Raw genomic sequence first — 20,778 nt, 5'->3', positions numbered from 1 at the left:
ACAAACGAAAGAGGGTGATTCACGGGCTCTTTCTGAGCAACTGTTGTAGACTTTGTAATAATAATAGTTCACGTGATTGTTTATTAGGGATATTTTTTCTCAATTTTCCTAAAGTCTTACAACGAAAGTCCTAAATGAGCCACCTTATTATTATTATTATTATTATGTAGGTATTTACATATCGTTTATACTTTATATTAATGTAGTTTATAAATATCTCTTGTTTTCACACGATACCCATTTTCTTTCTTTCTATTTCCTATCAATTTGGTTGTCTGGAAGAGATTACTTTTAGTAATAAGGCCGCCGATTGTGCTATTTATTTTCTTTTCTTGTTTGTAACTCTGTTTCTGTTTGTGTGCAATAAAGAGTATTTTATATTTATCTTTATCTTTTTTCGTTCGATGAATGCCTTACCGAACACTCAGTAGATTAAATACCTAGCACTCCTATAAACCTACATAATAATAGTGAATACCTGTGGTGAATACCGTTATTTTGTTATGTCATTGTACTCGAGTGAGATGTGTAAAGTGCGATTATGAATCATCCGTATTATAAACATGTAATCACTGGTTCCATTACATTCCGTATGAACAATACTTTACTTGTGTATTATGAACACCTACGAACAATAGCGATGTAAATTGAATTGTCGCATATCTCGAATTCTTTAAATAAATATGACTATTAGGCAGTACTTATAACATTATAATTAATCGAGTTTTAAATAATTGTTAATGTGGTAATCAGGCATAATTCCATACCGTAGCTTTTAGTCTATGCTTTAGCGTAAAGTTCTTGGGGAATTATAAAACGAGCGAACAAAAAAAAACTTTGCGACTGATGATGACATACTGTTTTAATAACTTGAGCGGTATGAATTTGAGTAAGCGAAAAATTAACTAAACTGACGACGAATATTGATTTATAATAAATTCCAGAACGAGCTTACAAAAAGTGGACTGTGATAAATCCATTTCAGATATTAAAATTTTATCCGAGCGACTTAATTACTAAGTGAGCGACTGGAAATACAGAGAGGGCAACTTCAATATTAAGATATATTCGATTTTTCTAAGTGAGGTTATACTTAGCGAACTACTAAAAAGTTCACTTTGAGCAAAGTTTTGTATGCTGCTTTATTAATTATTATTGGATACTGATATTCTATTTGAGGGCTTATGTTTTTTATTTTGATACGCTTTTTAATGAAAACTACAGATTTTTAAATGCACTGGCAAAAAGGATCGTGCGACTGTCCCGAATTTTTCAATAGATATGTATGCATACACGTTTTGGGGCTATCAATTCGGCTCAAACTAACAACACCACCACTGGAAGCAAAATGATACCCATTGGACAAAAAAGAAAACGAGGCCGGCCCAATAAGTCCAAGCCCGCACTTATTTACCAGTGACGATGAGTAGTAGGGCTCCTCATACCTATCAATGTTTCTTAGTATTAATAACAAGTTTTTTTTTTAGTTGACTGAAGCGTCTTACTTAAATTTTTGTTCATTTTATTGAAATAAATGCATGCATATTACTTTATTTTTACGGAGTACATTGTTTTATTTAATTACCCTTATATTTCAATAATAAAATTTCTCAACTAATAGAATAGTGTTTCTTCAAATAGTTATTTCATATTATTTTTATTTTTTAAATGTGAGCTCATTATACTCTGCTCATTAGTGTATTTTTCAAAGTGGTTTTTGTATTCGAAACACTTCATTTAAGATAAAATGCCGCTCAGTATAAAAAATACATTTGCCAAATATTGAAAAAAATGCAGGACGTAACGTTGACACTCAAACAAATATTAGGTCGCTCAAATATTATGAAGCTGCTAATTTTGTATTTTAAGTAACTCAAATTAATGTTTGTAAGTTGCTGTTCTGTTGATTTCTCGTCACTCGCAGTCAGTCGCTCACTTAGTAATTCTATAACCCAAATTAATTAATTTTGACACTTAGAACTGTAATTTACAGTCACTCGTTTTATTGCTACCCAAAGTTCTTTAGTAAAGTACAGTCTGGATTAAATAAACCTGACCCAACTCAATAGCACTTACATATGGATGCAATAAAAGATTGGTATTGAGTATTTTTAATCTGACCTAACATTTTAAAGCTATTTAATAAACACTGCGCCATCGGGTCACCTAATACACTTAATACTAATAATACTTACCTAAATAATTGTGTTTTGGTGTCACCATACCGTACCTTAATGTTAGCTAATTTAATGAAAGATTAATGTAATAAATTATAATATTTACGCTATTGAGAAGGCTATTCGCACTGGCGACTATTGAGGTCGTTCACATAAGAGGTAGGCAACTAAGCGACTGTGAAATATGTTGTCGTTATAAAAAAATATTACACGGATTTATATGTGATTACATACTGTAGACTTTATTATAGGATTGGATAGTAAGTACTCACGTTATAAATTTCGTATAGCTAAGTAAATATTTGCACCTACACTGCGTTTTGCACATCTGTTCAAAAAATAAACTCATATTTTTATGATAATGTTAATCTACCGTGAAATAGTACATGCATTAACGTATGTATTATTTGACGGGCCTATCATAATCATACTATCTAATATACAGGGTGTTGCAAAAAGGGTATACTAAGCCGAAACGAAACCAGCATGTGCAGCATATTATATCTAAGCCCGAATCTGAAAGCAGAATTTCAAAATTCGCGAAAAAAATATAATCATTCTCCATAATAAAAAAAATCACGTGACCAACTATTTTAGTTTGAATTACTCATTAGGCCCACGAAGTTACCTTTAGTTATTCATACAGATTCAATGATCCCATGCTTGCTAACCGGAACGGAGCAAGTTTTTCGTTTTAAGAGGAAATGCGGCGGATCGGAACAAAATTTGTGAGATCACCAAAAAATTGTCGGGTACTTATTAGTTAAGTAAAATCACTGGGTGTCCCGTAATTGAAAAAATAATTATACTAGAGTGGACTTATTATTGCCAATCCCAATTATTAATGCCAATAACCTGTAATATATGTATCGAATTATAATTACCTATTTACACTATACTCGTAACTTCAAAATTACGTTATTCCAGTTGGAAATTTTGCCATTAATGAATGAATTTTTAATTTATTGAAATTTATGGAAGCACTAAATGATTATTTCCAGATAAGTACTTAGTTAATGTATATAGCAAGGGCTTAAGGGTGCTTTTCCACCAGAGATGTGCTATGCTACGATGCTATGGATGCGTTTGATATCCACCAATCATATTATTCGTGCACATAGCTTAGCACTGGTGGAAACGGATTCAACTAAGATATGTTTTTTGTATGGAATGATGCGTGCTATGGATGTGTGCTATGGATGCGTGCTATGGATATGTGCTATGGACCATCGCGAGTGGTGTAGCTATGGCGCCGCCGCCCCCGTCGTTTCCCTACTATCGATACATAGCATAGCTCGAGATGCGCATCTTTCTCGCACAGCTACTTTGCGGCGGCGCATCTTCGTAGCGCATCTTCCTCGCACAGCTACCTAGCGTAGTATTGGTGGAAACGGTCACATATTTTCGTAGCGTAGATATCACATCTTCGCAGCATAGCTGCATAGCACATCTCTGGTGGAAAAGCACCCTTAAACGGGGTTTCGCGATATTAGGCCTTTTGACAATTTTAACTTACTTAGGTCTGCAAGGAAGAAACATCGACTGTGAATCATGACTTTACCGAGCACCCTTTACCACAACGAACAAGGTGTTTGTGCTTTTCCTGGTAGACATGATTGATAGTTTTTCAGCTAATTCACCTAAAAAGCCGGTAATCAAACTACCAGGCTGTTCTTTTCACTATTGTTGTTGCGATGTTTTGCTGTAGGAAAGGATATTTTTTGTAATAAATTATTGCTTTTAGCTGGTTTATTTGACACTCGTAAGAATATTTTTTATGAGTTAATTATACCTAGGTAAGTAATCGTAAAAAAGGTAGGTTGTATTGAATTAGTTAAGTGTCAACTTCATTAATTCACTTCGTTAATGTTACATTGTTGTGACTTTGCGATAATCCCCTGGGCAGTCAGCAACCGACGCTATTCTGACTGTCTAAGACCTCTAGTTTCACCATTGTTTGTTTGATCATTAACACCCCTGTTACATTGTTAATGTCATCTAAAATAAAAATTCCATATTGAATTCTAAAGAGATGAGTCAACAACTAAACCCTTGTTATAATGTAACAGGATTGTTGATGATCTAACAGTGTATTGTGAAACTAGGCCTAATCCTCTCACCCATTTATATGGTAGCAGCACCTATACCTATATATAATTTACATCGGAAAATGTCCCCAATAGATTCTTCAAGGCGATCCTCCCGCCATTATAACACGTAAACGGCGACATTTTGTGTGTATTTTTTTGTCAAAACAAAACACTAACTCGGTATCTATGTCATTGACATTCGCGCGCCGTGGCGTGACGTGCCGACCTTACCAACAGCTTGTCGTGTCGATTGTCCTGTTGCAGTTTTTATGCTGACAGTACTTGTAATACCGAGAATTAGACTATATTTATTATTTACTGATTTTGGTTAAATAGTTAAGAACTACATTCAAATCAATTAATTCCTTTCTCTGTTATGAATTTCACAGACAATTTCACGATGGATGAAAAAGTGGCCACAGACGGCATAATCCGTCAAATTTATAAACATAACTACCATATTATTTTCGTTGGTTAAAAATCGATTGGTTTTGAATTTCTGTTTTTATTTTTATTAATCAATAAAGTATGTACACTTCCTCCTTACACGAGCTTCAGTCTGAAAATAGACTTTCCATGTAAGTGGCATATCGTGTACAATTGCTAAGTCTAGATCACCGAGGTCACTCTAGTTTACGAGTAACTAAGCTTCACTCTGCTTTGGTAACAACGATATAATTTCGTTGCATAAAACATTTGAGTATCAGAACAAAAGAAACTTATCGACAAATACCTAACATCCCACTTTTACCATTGACATCTTATTTTTAATTAGCTCGGTTAGAAGATTTGTGACGTGTTTGTGACTTCATTCATAAACAATGGTTGTAATTAAGTTGTACGGTTTATTTTAAATAGTCCATACGGTTTGACAAAAAACAGTTTTTTGCACTTTTTTAGTACCTATGTGACACACCATCTCTTTCCTATATTATTTTTTAAGCACAAAAACGTATCGATTACGTAACAGCTCTCCTTCATGCACTTTTGGTAAAACTGGAGTAACCCCCTGGCTCTTCTACCACACATCACTACACGGTAAGATTAAACAACACGCGAATTTGTGGAGAGAAAGTGTGGTTTATAATAGTTTAGTTAGATGATGATGCGTATTACCTTGAAATCTACAAGATTAAGATAAATTCTGCATAAAAATATAGGTATTAAAAATAATCCTTGTAAACATTTGCTTTAGTAAATACAGAGATCTAAGTACCCATAATTTAGATCTAGTGGATTCTATATCATAAACTCATTATAGCCGACGTCAATCGTAATAGGTCCCGAATTTGTATCGCCATTTTGGATTAGTACGGTCAGCAAAAGAGATATCCATTTTGTTAGACACATAGTAATTAGTCAGATGAACGATTATGTAATAAAAATGACTATGCTAAGTTCAAACTCATATCAAGTTCATATTATGAAGTGTGAAGATATTATTATCTTCACACTTCATCGTAAATATACCACAATCAAGACATACTAAGGCCAAGATAAATAGACGAAACTAGGGGCGGCTTGCGTGACTTCCTATTTAAAGATATTTTAATTTTAGTTAGCTAAACGCATTTATCTCAATAAACGTATTTATACTAAACACAATTTGTATTGTCTTGCACGGCTCATTTGAAGTTGTAATTTAGCTAAACGTATTTAGCATGTGTTACGTTTCATTCTATGCATATTTTCATCTAAACTTTTAAGTTTTTAAATGTTTACGGCTAGAAAAATGCGTGAACAGAAACAAATGCCGTCAAAATTTTACTGACACTGTCACTAAGTGACACTTGACACTACACAAACAATAACAATGCCAAGATCTGTACAACATAAGAATTGAATTGATTTCTCCCTCTTCTGCAACTCCTCTGTCCTCTCCATATCCCCTCTAGTTCTGTTCTCCTATGAAAGCGTTGCGTTAGCATACCTACAGATGTTGGAATTTCATTTCAGTTTGTGATAAAACTCAAAGTAAGTATGAGTGGAAAAAGTGGCTCACCAATATCAAGCAATACCATGAATGAAGGAAAACATCGCGAGGAAACCTACATATCTAGATTAAGCACATCTTGATATGTGAACACACCAACCCTCAGTGGACCAGCGTGGTGGGAAATGGTCCAAAATTAGGAATTGTAATGGTACTAGGTATAGGTACGACATGCTTCAATGCCGCCGTTTTTGACAGATACAATGCCACTAAACGTATTTAGCGGCGCTAAACAGCCAATTTTGGGTATTTAACTTTGACACTTCGATAAACGTATTTAAGAACAAAATTTTTGCTATGCAAGACGTTAATTGCATTTAACAACTTAAATATGTTTATTTTACCCTTAAACACAATTATCATACGTTACGCAAGCCGCCCTAGATATGACGGAGTCTTAGCTTAAGCACAATGCTAAGAACACGAATTCACTATCATAGACACTACTTGAGCACAGACTATGCCACTGTGTTCGCACTCTGACTTAGCCGAGTTCGAGTTCACATTTGTCAAGACTTGGCCCTTGCTTAGCACGCCGTTGAAAGAAATTATTATTCTAAGCTCTCAGGCTATCCACAGACCACATTTATACCAAATTTGCTAAAAAACTACGGAATGAAACCATGACCACAGATAAATAAATAGATATTTGACGCAGATTTGACATAACAGGTTCTAAGCCAGTGACTTAGCCGAGCAAACGCTAAGTAGTGTCTATTTTAGAGACTCATTGCAACTCGACTTAGTTCAGGTGAAGTCGTACTTGGCTAAGCATTAGTTTGAGCAAGTGCTAAGCAACGACTATTTATCTGGGCCTAATAGGCAATGCTAAGTCACAAGTACCAGGGCACCATAACTACACAGAATGTCGTAATGAAAACATCACTTTCTACTTGTCTACACCACTTGCACATTCCACGACACTGTCAGTGAGTGCGTGATGGGATTACTCATTAGGCTGTTGTTGTGGTAAGTCCCAGTTTCTCACTTGACAGGGTCTCTTGGGGGGGTTTTAGGCCCAAAATTAGGGGAAAATATTTTTGAAAGACTTTTTAAAAAATGGAAATGAACGGTTCATTTAAATTAACTAAGACTAATCCTAAAACCCTTCTTTCATTGGCAGCAGAGCCGTGCCCCAGCAGTGGGGACGTAATGGGTCGTGATGATGATGATTTAAATTTATATGCGACGTCATTTCAGCATAGTTTGTCATCTAAAATCAAAATAAAATGATCGAATGTCGATTTTACCTCAATCTTTATTCAACTATTCAAAGTATTTAAGCCTAAATATTTCAAGAAACAAATGACGAATGCATTCCATCGGATTGAATGATTAACGCCTTGCCCTTCAATTTGAAAGGGAAATTCCGCATTAAAAACCACTTTTACGACCGACCAGCCAGTGTCTACCAGAAACTCAGAACAAGGTTTTAAGAAAGGTCACTCAAAACTTCCGGTAATGAGATCGAATGTTTGATAAACTGTTTGAGTGATTCCCACGGTTGGTGAATAGTAATAGTGCAGCTACTTCCTTGATGCAAGGATGTCCTCTTGACCACTGATGGACTATTAGTCAGACTATTATTGTTAAATTCTTTATTGCATAAAGTAAATTGATACAAAGGCGAACTTAATGCTAGCAGCATTTTCTACCAGTTAACCTTTGGTGATGTTGAAAAAGTGATTGGTAGTGCTTAAGGCTTTGACGATAGAAGATGGTCTATATTGAGTACCATACCGAAATATTAATATACATACCCTAGGTCACCCTAGTTTAGGAACCAGCACGGCTAGTATGGCCATAATAAGACAACATGTGAAGTGACTGTTTAAATTGAGTCACTTTTTGATATCAGTCTTAAATGTTAGCATAGGGTGTACATGGGACTCATTTTATTTGCGTGATTGGGCATTAGTCCCAGTGACACTGTAACTTTTCTGCTCTGTGCAAATAGGTTTTTCAAATATTATTTTTTGGTTTTTGTTTGTATTGTCTATGGTTTTTTGACAATTAAAATGTCACCAAACGTCAAACTTGAAGAAAATTTTGACTGGTGCTTTCGAGAGTTTCGAGTGTAATGTTTTGGTAATATTACTTTGCATTGCGCTACCCCATGGATTCATATTGGCTCATTAAACTACTTTATTGAGTTTCTTGGACATCGTCTCATCAAATGATATACGACCAAGCTAGCTCCCGACCAAGCACGCTCAGATTCCTTGGGAGCTCCTGATATCGGCAGCCGTCGATGCAACGGATCCCTGAGACGAAGAACAAAACAGAATGCCACCTGACTGATGACCCACCCACTGTCTACCCGGACCCAGGAGCTAGAAGGCCTTGAGAAAAAAGCCCGGGCAGGATCCTGACGGGCACAGCAGAATATCATCTTTGATGCATGTCCCACGGCCTGACTGAATAATATTTATATAATCAATGGAAGGAAAAAACAGAAGGTAAGTGCCAGTACCCGTGACATGTTATTATAGTTGGGCATATGCACACAAAACAACTCAAAAAACTTTTTTCACATGGCACTACTTGGTTGGCTAGGCCTAAACCCTTCCTTCATTGGAAGGAAACCTGTACCCCAGCAGTGGGTACGTGATGGGTTATGATGATGATGAAGATGACAATAGGAGTCATAATCTTAGTTCATAAGTAATAAGTATAACTAAAATCTAATGAAACATTTTTGATTGTTACAGAACATTGAAATTGGCTTGTAGGCAAGACGGAAGATGGTCAAAACCGGTCAGAAATTGATGGCCTAGACACGGTTGGAGAGCTCTTGTTGGCAGAAACCACCTGAAGACGGTCAGATGACATCAGCAACCTTGTGGTGATACAATGAACCCGAGCGGCACCGAACTGAAAAAGTTGAAGAACTTGGCATACATACTATGAGACCCATTTGATGACTGATATAAGCCAAGTTCAGACTGATTATTGTGATAGTTGATAACTAAGAATACCTAATATGCTTTTATGGTGTGTGAAATAGTATACTTTTTATAATTTATTAATTAAAAGTTTAATAAATGTTTTACTTACCTAAAGAAAATATTATATTTTTATAACCGTTTAATTTAGTTGTACATGCTAGCATACCCACTTATTTTTTTATAGTTAGTGTGTAGTTGATAAATAATAAAGCTTGACTAGGGTTTGTCACTGTAGTGAAAGGATTAGTCGCTGACTACCCGGTGTGCCGGATGTATTCAATGTACAGTTTATATGATTTACACTTCATGAACTCCACATTTAGCATTCAAACTATTCAACTAGCCACTTCATCTCAGTTAGTGTGTTGTTCACATGTTGTTGATAAATCATAAAGCCTGACTAGGGTTTGTCGCTGTGGTGAAGGATTAGAATGAGTCGCTGACTGCCCGGTGTGCCGGATGTATTCAAGGTACAGTTTATATGATTTACATTTCGTGAACTTTATATTTAGCATTCAAACTATTCAATTAGCCACTTCATTACCTGCATACTTTGACGTGAATAGGCAAACTTAAAGTATAAGTATGGGAGACAACTGAAAATCTGTGGTTTGTTCCTAAGGGCAAACATATGCGCTGAGTTGCTTCCCTTTTGGTCTGCTTCAACACACACATTTCGCCTCTTAATTTAACTGTACAAATGTTTAAGTGGAACAAATTAATGTCTATCTATCTAACTTCTTAGCACATGTGAGCGACAGGATTTGAATCCACATTTCTTCCGTGAGGGGCGGGCGCTTACCCGTCTGAGCTAACACCGCTACATATAAGTAATATACTTAGTGCCAATTTCACCATTCTCGGTTATCTAACCGACAGGGATTGATTTACAAATTAAACGTCATCTTCATATAAAATTCATGACAGATGTGTCAAAAGTTAACCATTACTCCCTGGTTATGCTCTAACAGAGAATGGTGAAATTGGCACTTAATGTATAATTTTAGTCAAATAAAAAAGAGGATGTGTGTTTTGACAAATGTTGTTTTTAAAGCATTTTCAACGGGTTATTAGAGTCCCGGATCATCCTCCCTATAAGTATTATATGTAGTAATTTTCCTTTCCTGCATCTCTTCTTGTAGAGCAAAGATGAAATTAACAAAAACTAAACAAATAATTATTTGTGTCACATGTTATCACCACCTTCGAACTTGAGTGATATAATGCTACCTAAACAAATGTCAAACTGAGACACGTGTGGATAAATTGGTACACCCATGTTAGGAAATAAGACAAATCTTCCAATCTCGCTGTCAAAATTGTAACTCACATCTTGTCGTGATTATTTCGTGTTGGCCATGTTAGCGTTTGTGAGGACAACTGGTATCACACAATTTGTTGCAACTAGCTGTCATTTATATCTTGTCACAGCCATACTGTGCTACGCGTGCAGGGCTACCCCACCTTGTATGTTTTTACTTATTACAATAAAGATATGTTTATGTTTAATTATAATGATGGGGAAATACACATCACATATCTTGAAATTTAATATAATGAAGAATCCATTAATAACAATTAAGTAAGTACATCAACACTTTTGTAATCACATATTTTATTTGATAAATTATTCAAATTAAACTGAGATACAATAATATAGACTATAGTTTATTTTGTAGCACTTTCAGTATAATAGGAATTCGCTAACGCGATTTTAGTATTATACTACATTAGGCTCTGTCTGATCTGTTTTTATAACGTCCCACGCTGCATTTTTCTCAACAACTTCATTCGGTCGTAGTAAAATAAACAGATACTTACTTATTATTTAAATTATTTATGTAAGATTACGTAATGGTCACAATTACCTACCTCTGTAATTATTATAACTTACCTATACGTACTTCATACAATAATTACTTCTGTCATAGTTTTTTCCACCCACCAGACCAGACACAAATTTATTGTCTTGGCCTTAAGCTTGATTAGACACGGTCATGCTATCGAGTATGTTGCCATTTAATGTAAAAATCACTTAACATAAAGCCTATGAAAAGCTAGATATATAGAAGAAGAAGCTATCTCTACTTCATCCCAAAGACCTATCTGCGATTAAAATGTTTTATCACTTAATAACAATTGGGACCAGTCTAGGACAAGTCTCAATAATTTTCCTCATACCGAGGAAGTGGGTTTTTCCCAACTCATTTGTAGTTCTTGCTGGATTGGGTGAGATCACTAGTGGGTCCCGTTATCAGACATTCTGATCACTGGTGTAGGCAGTTGATAGTTTATTAGACAAGACAGATAAATTATGATTTATGATTGAATAGATAGGTATACTCTGTAGAATGAATCTAGAAATGATTAAGATATTTTTATTTGTCGGAAGCTTAGATTTAAAATATGCGAACAAGATGGTAACTATTGTAGATTGTACCAATGAATAACAACGTCAAAAATCTTCTTACCGAACTAATTAAAAATAAGAACTCAGGGGTAGAAGTGGGGTGTTATTTGACCAGACGTTTCTTTTACACTGACACTCCATTGACTCCATCTAGTTCGTATTTAAATATCGGTGGCTGGTAGTGTTTGTTGCACCTACATAGAAGTAGGTTGTATATTATTTTTAAATACCTACGGATTCAAAAAGTTGTAAAGCGTAATCGGCCATCGTGACCTCAAATAGACAGATGGCCGGTGCATCGCATGGTGCAGTGCAATGACCTCAATCGATGGGTTTTCCATTGCAACTGCTGTTCGATTCTGGTTTTTTGCGATTCTGACTAGTTTCATACTTGAGAACATCTAGTTAGTTAAGCTACTTGAGCTTAAGATATGTATCAAGGTTATCAATTGAGAAACTAAATTCATTATTTACTGTTTACAGTTTACAGAGGGTAATTTCATAAATATCAGTGAACTAAGAACTTACCTACTTATACCGAAAACACCAACCTAGCCTCAATACCCACATCTTACATAAAGTACTTATTATCTTTCCTACATAATTTATCAGTGAACTTCACATAAATGGTAAACATAAATAATTACGCTAAAGGAATTTAGGTATATGGTCTGTGGGCCTATTATACTATTCGGACAATTACAAATTAATTTAAAAAAGACGGTAATTTTCGTTGGTCAGCAGGGTTTTTCCCACAATTCCGATTCAGAGTAAGGTTTTCCTCAAGTGACATTTGGGTCAATGAGTCTATTATCTTCTTGGGAAATTATCAATGAAAATACATCTATTGAAACTTTAACCAACATTGACATCTGTAACTGATAATCATTTGACTAGTTGGATTAGTGAAGTGGACAAGGCAAACCGGCAAACCTCCAGAGGTTGTACCTATATGAGGATGGCTGAGGACAGAGTATTGTGGCGCTGCTTGGGAGAGGCCTATGTCCAGTATTAAACGTTCTATGACCCTTCATAATTGTATAATATACGTATGTTCTACAGGTTTCATAGTATAGTTGCAATAAACATATTACTATAGGTCAGCTTCCAAGTAGCTAAGTATTCTGTTTTGTACCTCGTCAATTTTATTAATGAATAAAAGGTGTTACCACCGGTGTATGGTAAGGACAACGTACATCGTACAAAAGAGTACTTAAGTAGGTACATATCTTATAGCTACTTATTATGTTATTTGACTCTTATTGGACTAGTTTAAGTTAAGTAACTAATAAAGTTATCTAACTCTGTCACAACCACAACAGTGTTGCTTTAACTATTGGGGTTAATTGTTAAGTCGGACAAGTAGGTAAATTCGAGGTCATTTTCTCTCTCCGTTGACACAAAACATTTTAGTTCTTATGATCATCAGCATAATCATCAGCCTATAGCAGTCCATTGGACGTAGGCCTCTCCCACAGCAAGCCTATAGCTTTCCGCATCCAATCATTACCGGAGGGCGTCCCACACTACGTTTGCCTAGTCGCGGCCTCCACTCCAGAACAAGTTTACCCCATCGGTTATCGGTTCTTCGCCAGATGTGACCAACCCACTGCCACTTAAGCTTACTAACTCGGTGAGCTATGTCAGCCTTATGATGACTGAACTGAATTTCAGTATAAGAGTCTTGAATCTTTAGAAGGTTATCTATTAGCCTCAATTATAACATTTGTAATATGACCATTCGCTCAGAATGAGGCCAATCCACGATTTATTACTGCCTTTTTGATTGACATTTACAAATTCCATACATACAGGGGGATATTGAATGAGGCGATTTAATGTAATGAACGTTACGAATTTATTGTCTACGCAGATATGGAAAGTCATAAATCAAAATCTTTGGGGTTAATCCTTTCATATTTCTTGTTAAATAGTAGGTAATTACTAATCACATTAGTGATTACATCAATGAAACAGGACTTAGGTTTCAAAAAAAATGTTCACTAAGTAAAGCTGCAAAGTTAATACTAAATGGTTTATTGAGTAATGAACAATGACCAATTTAAACTGAAAATTATAAATGGTTGGTATTTTAATTAGTAATTATATGTACTTTGCCCCACTTCTGGTCAGGTCATAGGATAGCAAAAAGATTTGAAAAAAAAATATACTTTTGCTAAAACCAAAAATTATTATTCTGTGACAAAGCGTGAACTCTCACAAAAAATCTCAAAGTGAAAAGCCAGTTAATTAAAACGAAGGTGAAAGAAAACATTAGTTAACTAATCTTGGTCTGCACGCGACAAACTGCCCGTTTAGATATCAATCAAACCGAAAATGTAAATATTTTAAGAAAGCCACTTCAAGTGACCCAAAAGAGCTAGCACCCTTAACTGGGTTAAGAAAGAATTATTTATTAGTTGAAAGGAAAAGCTCTTGGTACGCGTATGACCTGGATTCAGTAAATGAGACCTGATTTTTCATTGAAATTAAGTAACCGAAGTAACCAGATCTGATCTTTTAGGAGCGGTGGTAGCTCAGTCGGGTAAGCGCCCGCTTCTCACGCAAGAGATGTGGGTTCGGATCCCGGCGCTGACATGTACCAATGAGTTCTTTTAAATTAAGTACAATGTATACCATCGCTCTTACGGTGAAGGAAAACATCGTGAGAGAGCCAGGTGCAGATACGTACACAGAGAATAGAATAGAATAGAACCATTTCGTCTTAACATTACACCGTACAAAACGTAAGAATAAGAATAGACAGGGCAGACAGAGGTATATTATTGGTAAATATGTAATGCGGATCTATTGCCATAATTTCAAAGTAAATAAAGTACACAAGTAAATAGGAACCTAACTAGGACCTACATCCTTCTTACATACTTACCTAGCTATTATCCGCAAACTTTAAAAAAATTCAATTTCCAAATAGGTAGGTACCTACAAAATCTGTAAGATCATAACAAGAGGTAAAAATATAGGTCACTATACTATCAAAAGCGTCGCAAAACCTTGAAGTAATTAGCAAGACATGTATAATTTATAAAGCGCATACCATCGGCATCTGTTTATACAATATGTAGATCAGTGGTTATTGCTCACATGTTTCATTTAACAAGTCGAACAGGTTTACAGAGGTCAAATAAGTTAGCACCTTGTGTATGGTCAAAGAATATGGAGTATTTTTTTCATACGGATTAGTTAGTTTGTGTGTTCAATAAGGTGGATTGGATTTGTGACCTCAAATCATAGCGCCTGTTTCACAATGTGTGAAATAAAAACCATGCTTCCTGTATCCTGTAGTAAAGTTTCTGACATCATAGGAGATGGCTGTGACACTGATAGTCTGATTTCCAACTATGCTACAAGATAACTTTTTTAGACACTGTGAAACGCGCACTTAGAATTATAGAACATGCGGTGTCATCCTATGCTTTAAACTTCGTATAATACCTAAGCTCCTTAGTTCTAATCTAAGTATGCTTTAAACTTCGTATCTTCACATAAAAAGCTCCTTTTTCCACTCAAGTTTATTTGATGTAAAATATCAAATAGGTTCCTCCATAATATCAATGGTAAGGTCTTATGGAGGCACATGACGTCCCTTCACTTCACCTTGCAATAGTTAGCGACCTCTGCCATGCCACTGTAGCTTTTTATAGTCAACTAGCTGTCTTCGCGCGCTTCGCTTCGCCTTAAAAAGGTTTCCCGTGGGAATTCCGGGATAAAAAGTAGCCTATGTTCTTTCCCAGGGTCTAGAACGTATGTAAGTATACCAAATTTCATTAAAATCCGTTCAGTAGTTTTGGCGTGAAAGAGTAACAGACAGACAGATAGACAGACAGACACAGTTACTTTCGCATTTATAATATTAGTTAGGATAGTTAGGATTGTGGCGGTGTGTGTACTTTTGAACGATCGCAGAATACCTATCTAACTGACCGATCATCTTTCTAACCCGATATACGGACTCAATTAAGTACCTACATAGTTATATCTCCCTCAAATGAATTAAGTTAATGACGGCTAATTTAAGCTGCAGAAAGGGACTTTAGGCGAATGTCGACCTTAAATGAAGTAAAAGAGACATACATTTAATGCCGACATTAGCTTAATGTTCCTTTGTGCAACCCAGCGTTAGATACAAAAAAAAATCTTCCTTTAACGGGCTAGTTGGTGTTGTAAAGTTGTGTTTACTGTTTAATTAGTGACAAGTTTATTGTTTACATATTTTATGTTATTAATAACCTATTGTTGGTCAGTACCTACCTTACCTACCATGTATACTTACTAAGCTGAATCAAATAACAACTTAGGAAAGTACATCGTGAATAACAAAAGTATCAAGAGTAAAATTCAATAAAATACTTAAACAAATTCCCAGCGTCACAATCCAATGTCACGCTACGTTGGTCTTGCGAAAGAAACCAGTTTTGAAGTCATAAAAAACTAAAACGTGACCTGAGTGATACAATAATATCGTTAAAAAAGCATAATAGGTATACATTTTCAAGGTTAATATTATTTAGTTTAAAGCTTGAATAAAGTTCAATGAGACCGTTTCAGTGAGTAAGTTTTCTTATGAGTCACACTTAAAGTAATAGTTAATTAAGTAGTTAATTAAGTACTGCAGAATCGTATCAAAAATATGATAGGTTCAGAGAAGAGAAATATAAAAAATATATCACAGAAATATAAAAAGGAGCGGTGGTAGCTCAGTCGGGGGAGCGGTGGTAGCTCAGTCGGGTAAGCGCCCGCTTCTCACGCAAGAGATGCGGGTTCGAATCCCGGCGCTGACATGTACCAATGAGTTCTTTTAACTTAAGTACAATGTATACCATCGCTCTTACGGTGAAGGAAAACATCGTGAGGAAACCTGCATATCTAGATTTAGCACATCTAGATATGTGAACCCACCAACCCGCAGTGGACCAGCGTGGTGGGAAATGGTCCAAGCTTAGGAAGGCAGTTTAGACCTTGGGGATATGCACAAAGGTTCCACTCGAGAGAGCCAGGTGCAGGTACTAACACCCCCACAGAGAATAGAATAGAATAGAATATAAAGGTTAAGTACAGGAAACGTGACTTTTTAATATAAGGAGTACCTAATTTGTACACGAATTTCCAAAAGTCGTAGAATAAAACCCGAGTCATCCCATTTCGGCTTATGTACTTAATATTTACCCCTTTTTCAACGACCTGTACAGTTCTCCCATATTAATAATGCACATGCAAATTTTCGCAAACTGTCGTATTCCCGGAAACACCCGAATCATTGAATCGTAAGAGCCTTAAACAAAGCACTTGCATTTTGATCCTTGTTCAAAAGAAATAGTAGTCAATATCAGGTGACACATAATCGAAAACAATTTGGGCGGTCGGTGGCTGTCACCGATCAGTCAAAGGTCTCAAGGTCAAGATCAGTATTACTTTTGTGGAATTATAAAGAGCTGCAATTACACATCGTTCTTGTTATTTTTTTCAAATGTGAATTTAATTTCAACTTTAATTATTTTTGACGACGCCATATTATGGGGCACATTTAAGAATAAAATATACGTCACATTGATAGACTTCACTTTGCCAATAAAGCCACACCCAAAAGACCAAGTTTGTAATTGTAATATTATTGTGAATGATCAGCGCTGTAAATACTTTTGAACTGAGATTTTAATGTAAACATTTTTATTAATGTGTAATAATCAGTGCTGTAAATACTTTTGAACTGAGATTTAAATTTTTTAATGTAAACCTGTGTTTGAAATCCATTTCTCCTTATAATATACACCTTGTGTTATTCAAACCTTCTTTCATCCATCTTTACATCAGCTTCAGTAAGACACTTGAAAAGTACCTACTGTAACATTTTCGAAGTAAATTTTAATATTATGGAATATTATGAATTATCTAATCAAATTTCGTTACTGATAAATCAATTATCTCTTTTAGCACCAATTACATAATTCTACAAAAATTTCATGAAGAAAATGCACTTAACCACTCTAAATACATAATAGTTTTCTAACGCTCGGGAATACGACCGTTGCCGAACAATGACGAAGATTTCTATGTGCATTATCAATTTTGGGGAACTGTACGTCGATTACTATCTATCTATATCCCATGAAATCACACACAATAAAAATCTATTGTGTCGCGCTTTCGGGACCATCTGGTTAATAAATGTAAGCTTTTACTGTGTTTTTCATTTGTTATGTATTTATACTATATTTTATGTGCAATAAAGTGTTAAAATAAAATAAATAATAAACATCTTTCCCTCCTTGTTGCAGAAGTTCACACAAAGATGTTGCCAAGAAAAAGAGCCCTCCGCTCGCTGGTGACGACGTGTCTGATGCTGCTTCTGGCCCGACCCTCGGACCAACACGGGTCAGGGGCGCCGGCTGGGGTGAGTAGCTTGTACAGTTTGCAAAAAAAAAACCTGAGCCCCTATAATATGCTAACGTGGCAATACTGGCAATACGCTAGTGTTGTACGATACTCCACAAACATATGGAAAAAGAATAGCGCCAACGTAGTCACTTTTAGAACTAACAAAATTTAATTTGCCTTACAATTTGACAGTGACATTTGACGATACGCAACGTTAACGGAGGTTCGAAAATCTTGTAATCGCTGCACTGACCCCTCTCAGAGACAATGGTGCCTGGGAGGGGTCAGTTTGTTTGTCGTAGACTAATATGGTTGTGCCTAATTCGGGTTCAAATATAAAAGTGACTTGTACCAATGACTTCATTAGAATTTATTTACAATAAAGGTAAGTACCAAAGTAGTAGTTAACTATAAAACTAATCCTTTCACCACGGTGAGTGACCAAGCGTAATCTAGCCCTAGTGTTTGTAACCGACACGCTAATAAGATCAATAGGTACTTAAAGGTTTAAGTTAAGATATTTATTTCTTATAAGAATTATTTATATATCTAATTCACTTAAAATGAGAAAACTATGCATTCTTAAAAATCTATCTACAATTAAACATTAGGTACAACAAGCGACCCCACGACACTTCAACAAATAACCGTCTAATCAACCCATTCCCCAGGCGTGCATAGACCAGCTGCCTCGCCACGCGGACATCCAGCCGCAGGCCTCCGTCCCCCCCTACATCGTTACCACGTCAGCCAGCCAGGTCCGGCAAGGAGACACGTTGAGGGTCACCATCACCAGCCCTGGAGGCGTGGCTACGCCGATCGGAGGGTTTATACTGCAGGGACGGTCTGTGCAGGTTAGTTTGGTTTGTTCTGCTTCATTGCTTACCGTGAACATCGGCATATGATTGGCATTGGTTAACCTTTGACTGCTGGTAGGTATAATATGTCTACCCTAGGAACGCCAGAATACTTTGTAATTATCTGACATCCTTATAGCAAAGCACTCTGTGATCCTTATTGTGTTCAGAAAGGCATTTCTCATCGATTTTATTTCAATCTACTTCCTAGTCCAACAGACTAGAGGCATTTCTTTGTAACCGCCGCTGACTATACATTTTGGACAGAAAACAACACATCATGCCTCGCAGGCCTTCTACATTATTAAGTCAGGTGAAAATCCGTCAACGACCTCAATTAACATATCGGTAGTTTCATGAATAACGTGTCTAATAAAGGAAAGCAACCACAAAGCAACAAAGGGCGAAGGGCCTTGCCTTGGTGCTGTCAATCAGTGAATAGGGGTTTGGAAGCTAGGTGGATACCCTTTCTTTAAATACCACTGACCCATCAGGTATCAATACGGGAAAACACATGTCATTTCAACAATGAAGTTTAACGTGGACTGTATCTATTATGTTGAATTTTTGATATCCCTAAGTAGGTAGTTGAATAAAGGAAAGAACGACAACAGATTCTTCATTCCCCAAGTTTTTGAAGTATACCTACAACGACTGAATTTGAAAACCAAACATCGCACAATTTATTGTTTGACTCATTCCATGCTTCCCTCCTTCCTCAGAACCCTGACACAATAGTGGGCCAGTTCACGTCGGTGCCTGACGACCTCGCCCAGATCACAAGCTGCCGCGGAGACAATGACACCGCGACCCACACGTCACCCGACAGCAAGCCGGCCTTGACCTTCGACTGGCTGGCACCCACCGATCTGCTTGGAGGAGTTGGGTTCAGGTAGTTATGGGTCTGCTTGAACTGGGCAGATTAGATAGATAGTGCAATTACAGGACGTGCAAAGATGATTCAAGAAGGGTACTAAATTATGCAGTCATAGCGCTTGCTTGGTCTAAACACCGAATACACTATGTCGATTTGAATCACGTAAACGGTCCCTATCAAAGATATATATGGGCACTATGACCCACACGTCACCCGACAGCAAGCCGGCCTTGACCTTTGACTGGCTGGCACCCACTGATCTGCTGGGGGGAGTTGGGTTCAGGTAACTATGGGTCTGTTTGAACTGGATAAGTAGGTGTAGGTATGCAATTTTTGGACGTGTAGATGTTGCAAGAAATTGGTGGCTGATAATTTTGCAGTAGCTTGCCAAACCGGTTTAGATACTTATCCAATTATTTTGATATTCACTGAACCGTTCAAGACGACTATAAAACATAAACATATTATTCAATCATGGAAAAATTTAATGCCCCATATGTCTAAGTTCAAACGTGTGCACCTCAAGAAAACCCTGTAAATGAATAACCTCGTCTAAACAACAGACACCAGACCAACGCTGGCTTGTCTGCAGGACTACCGCCAGCATTACTGGCTTCGTATAAACGCTGCTTTTCTTCTCCCTTTTATTTACGACCCATCACCACCAACCTTTCCATCTTCCAGAGCAACTGTGGCCCAGACCTACGCGAGCTTCTGGCGCGGCGTGGAGTCCCCAGTCGTGGAGGTGGTGACCACAGACACGGTGATCACGACCCCCGAGCCCCCCGCTAGTACTGAGCGAGCGGAGCCCGCGCCCCCGGTTATCATGGAGAGTAAGGTTAGTTGGGTACTTGGGTAGAGCAAGAATAGCTGGTCGAATTTTATTTTTGGTGAGGTTTATCGTCTGATCAACGATTTGGTTCGGTCACTGAAAAATGGATGTGCATGAACCCTGGGCATGCAGCTACCGACGCTAATCGGTTTCACCACGCTGATAGCCGCACCGATTTAAGCAGCCTAAGTTAAGTAT

General features: G+C 36.7%; 1 protein-coding gene across 1 annotated transcript in view; it reads left to right on the top strand.

The window, feature by feature from the left end:
* LOC105382090 (putative ferric-chelate reductase 1 homolog) overlaps window positions 1-20,778 on the top strand; it is a 35,587-nt gene that overhangs the window by 4,274 nt on the left and 10,535 nt on the right. Inside the window, exons 2-6 of the mRNA XM_048631455.1 lie at window positions 6,840-6,845; window positions 17,921-18,030; window positions 18,686-18,868; window positions 19,594-19,763; window positions 20,433-20,586. Coding sequence (XP_048487412.1) covers window positions 17,929-18,030; window positions 18,686-18,868; window positions 19,594-19,763; window positions 20,433-20,586 — 609 coding nt within the window. The 5' untranslated portion in view covers window positions 6,840-6,845; window positions 17,921-17,928. The remainder of the gene's footprint in view (window positions 1-6,839; window positions 6,846-17,920; window positions 18,031-18,685; window positions 18,869-19,593; window positions 19,764-20,432; window positions 20,587-20,778) is intronic.

The sequence above is a fragment of the Plutella xylostella genome, chromosome 28 (genome assembly GCF_932276165.1).
Source record: "Plutella xylostella chromosome 28, ilPluXylo3.1, whole genome shotgun sequence".
Lineage (NCBI taxonomy): Eukaryota > Metazoa > Arthropoda > Insecta > Lepidoptera > Plutellidae > Plutella > Plutella xylostella.
Note: the sequence above shows the minus strand (reverse complement) of the source record. Positions and strands in the feature narration are given on the sequence as shown.